This window comes from Canis lupus, chromosome 14 (genome assembly GCF_011100685.1).
Source record: "Canis lupus familiaris isolate Mischka breed German Shepherd chromosome 14, alternate assembly UU_Cfam_GSD_1.0, whole genome shotgun sequence".
Taxonomy (NCBI): domain Eukaryota; kingdom Metazoa; phylum Chordata; class Mammalia; order Carnivora; family Canidae; genus Canis; species Canis lupus.
Window position 1 is genome coordinate 53,923,521 of NC_049235.1, and position 7,500 is coordinate 53,931,020.

The 7,500-nt window shown below is 39.0% G+C and overlaps 1 protein-coding gene across 23 annotated transcripts in view; it reads left to right on the forward strand.

The window, feature by feature from the left end:
• Positions 1–7,500, forward strand: part of FOXP2 (forkhead box P2) — a 555,335-nt gene that overhangs the window by 483,708 nt on the left and 64,127 nt on the right. For all 23 annotated transcript variants that reach the window (XM_038557404.1, XM_038557424.1, XM_038557425.1 and 20 more), the window contains one exon: positions 6,521–6,658. In XM_038557404.1, coding sequence (XP_038413332.1) covers positions 6,521–6,658 — 138 coding nt within the window. The remainder of the gene's footprint in view (positions 1–6,520; positions 6,659–7,500) is intronic.

A 7,500-nucleotide genomic window follows, 5' to 3' on the forward strand; every position in this document is an offset into this window, starting at 1 on the left:
ATAAACAGGATTAACCGTTAGCCCAGTCCCAGAAAAACTGGTCTCGGAGTAATTTTGAGCAAGATCTTAATTCCAGGGCATGGCTCTAGCCCTGCAGTCACGTCAACATTTGCAGTTACTACGCATAAATAAATGCCCGCGTTTTTCATAAACGTACGTACCTCTTTCTACAGTGCAACCCCCTCTCGAATTGGTTAAGCACCCAACTATTCTAATTCTGTGTAACTATTGATTATATTCCAGTTTTTACAACTTAAAATAAAACCAGGCACTCCGGTTACAAAGTGTTATTGATTTTGTTTGTATTCCGCTCTTATCATGTGTTAAACATTAATGTTCGGTACGCTGAGTTTGGAAAGAATAAGGAATAAGTGTAAGATATTCAGTAACTTCTTTCCAATGATTTTAGGAGCCTAATGAACAATGGTGCAGATTTGTTTGAATATGAATGTGCAGTGGGACGGAGTTTGACCTTCAGCTGTGATTTCAGTTCGTCAGGATTAGTCAAGCTAGGCGATCAAGACTGCTAATGCATAATGATTTATAAAATGAAAAATGTGTAGTGACCATGCAAATGTTTCAGCTAATCAAAGAGAGGAACTTTAGCTTTGAGAAGAAAGAAAAACAAGGGCATGTCAAGGCCTAAACCAAAGATGTATGTAAAATAATCTGAGCAGCTTGATTAGCCAGAGTGAGATTAGAAGTTGCATTTTGGGCCTTTAAACATATGGTGCAGCGTATTATATAGCCCCTCTCCGTAATCTCCACACCAGGGCGCCTCTGGAAGCGGCCTCATCGTCACCATTCATACAAAGAAAAAGCTCTGCTCTCTTCTGCAATATTTGTGTGTAACTAAGAGAACAGTGAAGTTGGACAAACTCGGCTTTCCACAACAGAGCTCATCAAAGGAATTAAAGGACGCTAAATTGAAACTAATGTCCGGAGCTGTGATAGAAACTAAGGAGTGATGAATCATGATGAGAAGTAATCTCGGTGCCTGGTATTGCACCGGGCCCATCTTTCTGTTGCTCCCCTCACACTATTTCCTTGCTGCTAGAAGATTGCATTAACTAGCAATATGCCCCGTCCATCCCAGATCTCTTTCAATACTCCTGCCCAGTACTTGATGAAAAGCCTACAAATACCACTCAATTCATTGTCAGTTCTTTTTAGTACCATAAGACCAGGAAGCCTTTGCGAGGCTATTTTAATGATAGACATTATACGTGTTACCAGGGCTTGAGTTTGGACCGAGGCTGGAGATGCAAGATGCTAGGGACTCATGTTAAAATAAATTGTAGATGTAGATAGCGTGGAGGGGGAAGAAGTGAACAGAAAAACCCAAGCATGTGCAACACAGTATTTCCCATCAAATGTTGGTTGAGGCAGGAGCGCATAGTGTAACTTGAAAACTTGTTTTGCATTTATTATACACATAGTTAATCCCAACAGAGTTACTTTTTCTCCCCGCCCCCCCCCCCCCCACCTCCACCCTTTATTACCAGGGACTAGTGGTCAGGACTTCCTTTGTCTTCCAGTTTTAAGCAAAGAATGGAGGGATCTATGAACCAGTAGTTTGGCAGGCCCTGTTAACAAGGAAATAATGTTTTTCACTGTAAATCTCACCTACGGGTTGTGACTTTTTTTTTTTTTTTTCTAATTCACATTTAGTGAAGAAAGAATTGGGATGACATTATGCTAAGAACTGTTCCAATCACCCACATGTACTTGGGATGTTTAATTAAGTGGTGTGCTTAATATGCAAACCCAACATATTCAAAAATGTTCCAGTTGAACTAGGCTGTAAAAAGATGGGTGGGCTTATTATAGCAAATAAAAATTGGGGGCCGTTTTCATAACCCTTACAGTAACTCTTTAGATTCATTTGAAGTGAGGCATGATCTTCTCATAATAACTTTTGGACTCCTTCGATGAGGTACCTTCAGAAGTTTAATGCAAACACATTGGTAGTCTTTTAAAATTTAAAGTCATCATCTACCCATTCTAGGATAATATCTAAATACTTTCGACTTTTTATCATTTTGACTCACTTCAGGACAGTTGCAGAAGTTTTCCTCTCTCCTTTCAGAATGCGTAACTTTCTGTCCATTGACCCATTACTTCTTCGCACACAGGCCAATAAATACATCAGGTTTGTGCCTAATTCACCTAACAAGAAAAATAAATAAGGGCAAATGAGACCCTTACTGGGTGCATCACTGTGGGGAATCTTAGATCTGTCAGTATAGTAAACACCAAGAAAGAAAAAGAAATCTCCCAATCAAAGTGGACTTCGTTCCCTTCCTTTACTTTTAAGGACTTTAGTTGATAGACTATAGTTTTTGCTAGGACACCCATTCAGAACCAGCTGTTTCTTCCGTTTCATGACTGTAGAACATATCACATCTTCTTAGACCCTACCAGACTTTTATTTGCCTTCTCACCAGAAGATATCTGAGGTAAGCTCTCCTTCCCCTCCTTTACCGCATATCTAAATTGTTGTCCCTCATTAGGATATTTGCATATATAGTGGAAAATACTTTCTTAAGCTTAAGTTTGGACTGACTGAGGTATATATGTTTCAGAAATCTATCCATATATTTTCAAATATGATGCTGGTCTTACCTGTTTAAATATCGATAAAGTAGCATAATCTCCAAAAAAAAAATTTCTTATGTACTCAATTTAATCTCTACCCATCTTGGTCAGTGAATTCTTGACAGTGGTTTAGAGAAGCCAAGAAATGCATTGAGACTGTAAAAAAAAAAAGTGATAAAAGAGGAGCAAAGGAGATGTGTCACTTGAAATGAGTTGTTTAATAGAAGTTTTACATTTTTAAAATTATTAATTTCTAAACAAGGCAAGTGGAGCTGCCTACATATAACATATAACTGATATTTGTTGCAAGGAAAACTAATTTTCTGTTTATAAAAATTATTTAAATGTTTTAGTAGTGTCAGACATTCCTCTTGAGATGAGCTTATGTGTGTGGATTTAGAGATGATAGTATTGGCTTCTTTGTGGTGTTAGAAATCCCTCAGAAGTGCACCTGTGTTTTCCTACATATATAATTAATTTTGATTTGTGCTTTCCTACATATCTTATGGAAGAGAGTGTTCAATTAGTTATGTGTGAGTTGGCTTGTCTTTCTACCTATCATTGTAAAACTTGCAGAACATCTCATATATGTGATACATAGGATTTTAGGTGGAGGAGGATGCGTTGGTTATTTTTATGTCATCAACTTTTCATTATAAGGGAAATACAAACCGCTTTTTATTTTTTTATTTTTTTTAATTCATGGGAGACACAGAGAGAGAGGCAGAGACATAGGCAGAGAGAGAAGCAGGCTCCCTGTGGGCAGCCCGATGTGGAACTCGATCCCAGGACCCCAGGATCACGCCCTGAGCCAAAGGCAAACGCTCAACCACTGAGCCACCCAGTCGTCCCCAAACCATTTTAAAAGGAAAAAATTACCTATCCATAGTAAAAGGGCTAATGAACTCTAAAATGCAAAGAAGGTACAATACTTGCTTAAATTTGCTTAGACACGAAATCAGTCACAGTTGCAACATGCTATAGAGTCATCTAACTTAAGTAAGCTGGAATCTAACTGTAAACTTGCAGTGTGTTATGACAGGCCTCCATCCGTAGAACTTCTTAAAAAGTGCATTTGTTATGAGTCCTGTATAACAAGTGCTTTTCCTTGTAGATCTAGAGATAATTAAGTGAAAGCTCTCCATATGCTAAAAAGTGATACAGGGCTTAGATGAGAGAAGATTGGCAAGTTTTTATCATGTGATTGACTTTATAGAAGCTATAGATCTATGTGTATGTATTTGGTTATCTACATATATGTACTATCTGTCTACAAATATGTAGTATCTGTATATCTGGATTGGCAGCCTTTTTAAAGGTTAGCTTTTCTGTCTCACCTGTCTCTTCATTTTGATTTGATTTCCCATTATTTGAAGATAGGATGAGATAAATAATTGATGGAAGAAAAGGCATCTTTGTGATAGATTAATTTTAAGACTGCCCGTTCTAACCATTCTATTTGTTTATAAAGGCACAAACAATTAAGTTAACGAGTCACTCAATTTTTAAACAACTAAACACTTGGGCAACCCCGTTGGGTCAATTAATTTTGTAGCACGCACTTCAGAATGCCTTTTATTATGATAATTCACATGCAGTAACTTACAGGTATGTCAGTGTGTTCTAAAAAAATCTAGAAATACTTGTGAAAATCACTGAGTTTTTTGCTGTCATACTGTGATTCTTTTTCTTCGTGTTGCAAAACTAGATCTAGTCAATCCATATTCTGAGATACCAACATGGGATAGAAAAGACAAAGTTGGGGATCCCTGGGTGGCGCAGCGGTTTGGCGCCTGCCTTTGGCCCAGGGCGCGATCCTGGAGACCCGGGATCGAATCCCACATTGGGCTCCCGGTGCATGGAGCCTGCTTCTCCCTCTACCTATGTCTCTGCCTCTCTCTCTCTCTCTCTCTCTCTCTCTGTGACTATCATAAATAAATAAAAATTTAAAAAAAGAAAAGACAAAGTTATTTCTTAGCATAAAATATGAAGTTTTATTTGAGACAGGGGAGATTTATCCACCCTGCATTTCTTTTATTCTTTTTCTCTCCGCACTTCTTTTTCATTATCAATTTCCCCTTTCTTCTTAACGTGAAGTGCCAGGAAAGTTTGAACTGTGTGGAAATGACTATTAAAATGGTGAACCGGGATCCCTGGGTGGCGCAGCGGTTTAGCGCCTGCCTTTGGCCCAGGGCGCGATCCTGGAGACCCAGGATCGAATCCCACATCGGGCTCCCGGTGCATGGAGCCTGCTTCTCCCTCTGCCTGTGTCTCTGCCTCTCTCTCTCACTGTGTGCCTATCATAAATAAATAATAAAAAAAAAAAAATTAAAAAAAAAATAAAATGGTGAACCATGACTGTTAATCTTTTTCTGTTTTCCAAGACACGTTGTCCCATGGATTTGTTCTGAAGGAGTATTTATATAAACACTTGCTTTTATTTACAGTAAAAATAGATTGTTTTTTTTCTAGGAAAGAAAGGGATTGCTTTTTCAGAGGTTGCAAACTTGCCAAGTGGACACGTTGTTTGATTACATGCGGGTCAGTACAAGCAGTGCCTTCCCCCGGCACAACTGTGGCCCGCCGAGCCTCTACCGCGGGCTCTCCTACCCACTGGGTTCTCCTGCTCACCTGCCCTGCCTCTCCGCTAGGACTCTCTCCCCGGCTCTCTCTCTCTCTGTATTTCTCTTGCCCCTCCTTTCTCCTCTATGTCTTTCTCTCCCACCTTGTTTGCTTTTCCTTTTGATTCTGTAATTCTCAGAACCTTGAGAAAAAAGAAAATGTTAAGCAAAATACTTTTTTTTTCCAGTTTAATGAATAACCTTTGAATAATCTTCAGATTTCCAGACTCCCTTGTATAAACCTAGTTAGCTTGAAATAAGAAAATGTTTAAAGAAAAGGATACTGGGGTACCTGGGTGACTCAGTAGGTTAGGCATCTGCCTGCCTTTGGTTCGGGTCGTGATCCCAGGGTCGATCCCTGGGATCGAGCTCCGTATCGGGCTCCCCGCTCCATGGGAAGCCTGCTTCTCCTTCTCCCTCTGCCTACCGCTCCCCCTGCTTGTGCTCTCTCTCTCTGTCAAATAAATATATAAAATATTTTTAAAAAGAAAAAGGACACTTGGCTTATGATTCCTTCTTTGAGAGGACCTGTCTAGGTAACTATTTTCTGGATATACATTTATATATGTATATATATATATACACATATGGATATGGATATATCTGGATATACATTGATATGTATATGAACATTGATGTATGTATTGATATTGTATGTATGTATTGATATGTATATGTATATTCATTGATATATATATATACACACACATATATCTCCTATATGAGTTGCTACACATACTCGTGAAGTAATATGTATGACTATTTGTATTTTTCTAGTACTTCCATATTTTATATATATCCATAAAATTCTGAAGATGGTGATTGCACTTTATGCTTAAGTACTTTCTACATGTGCTCTCTTTACTGGGTTTGATAGCAGATACTTATATGCATATCTTTCTAATTGTTTAATGTTACTATTTATTTTAATCGTACTTCTAAACCATTCCAAAAGGCTTTATGTTGATAGCCCCATGACATTGGCGAGATTGTCAGTTATGAAGTATTGAGAACGTGGACATGTAATTGTTTATTTTTAGCCACCCTAGTCAAAGCTCCATCTTAGCATAATACATAGAGGTAAGGAATGTAAAGGTATATAATCTGTTGAAAACGGATGCCTCTGGAGGGCCAGCGTCTTTCATATTATTATCAAATAGGTAAACAGTATGACAAATTTATGTACAAATTGTCAGTCTTCATTTCTAAAGAATGTTTAGAGATCCCATGTAGCTGTGCCGTCGGTGAGCAGACGTTTGGTTATGACCCCCCGCTCGCTTTCTCTCGTTGTCGCTGTCCAGGTGCCCGTGTCAGTGGCCATGATGACTCCCCAGGTGATCACCCCTCAGCAAATGCAGCAGATCCTTCAGCAGCAAGTCCTGTCTCCTCAGCAGCTCCAAGCCCTCCTTCAGCAGCAGCAGGCAGTCATGCTGCAGCAGGTAATGTGGGTTACCTGCTTTGGTGTTCTAGCATGGCACAGAAGGCGTGCATCTGTGTCCACAGGGCCATGGGCGTATTTGACAGTCCTTCTCCACTTGAGAGGACAGCTGGTCAGCATGCAAGAACATGAATGTAGCATTGTAACTGCAGAACCACGTAAGATAATTTAGATCCCTTAGTCCTTTTAAATTCATCAAAGTCTAGAATGAAAGTGGAGAGAGGTGTAGCTTCGCCGGAAGAAATATCTAAGTGTTCATATGCTTATTACTACATTTGATTTGTAGGCATGCCCACAAAAGTGCAAAGGGACTTCTAGATAATTCTTGCTTTTGAAACTCCTCACCACTTCAGCATTCCTCTTTGCTCCCTTAAGTATAAAATTTGAACTGGCCATTTGGTTGCAGTAGGGAAAGTAACATCCTCCAGTTTCCTTTCCAAAATATATTCAGTGTTTAGACATAGAAAATATCTACTTTATTAAAAAAAATTTAAGCTGTTAAACCACTAATCCATGTAAATTTTCTCCTTTAACTAACAAATCTTATGTTCCTAAGATGTGCCTTATTGGAGCCTCTAGTGGACTCAGACTTTATGTTGTAGACTTACTTATCATAGAGGAAGGACTGAGCTTTCCCGGAATTCTTGTCGATTTAATTACTTTGCTCTCATCTGTGGATGATGACCACAGGCTAGTTGCTTAGATTTGTCAGTCTGACATTCTTCTGTACATCTGATGGATGAAACATGCTCCCCAATCAGGCTCAAACCACCGGATTTTTCTATAGCTGTCTATTTGGTCCTCACAAATGGTAGAGTAGCACCTATTTTCATATCCTGTCGG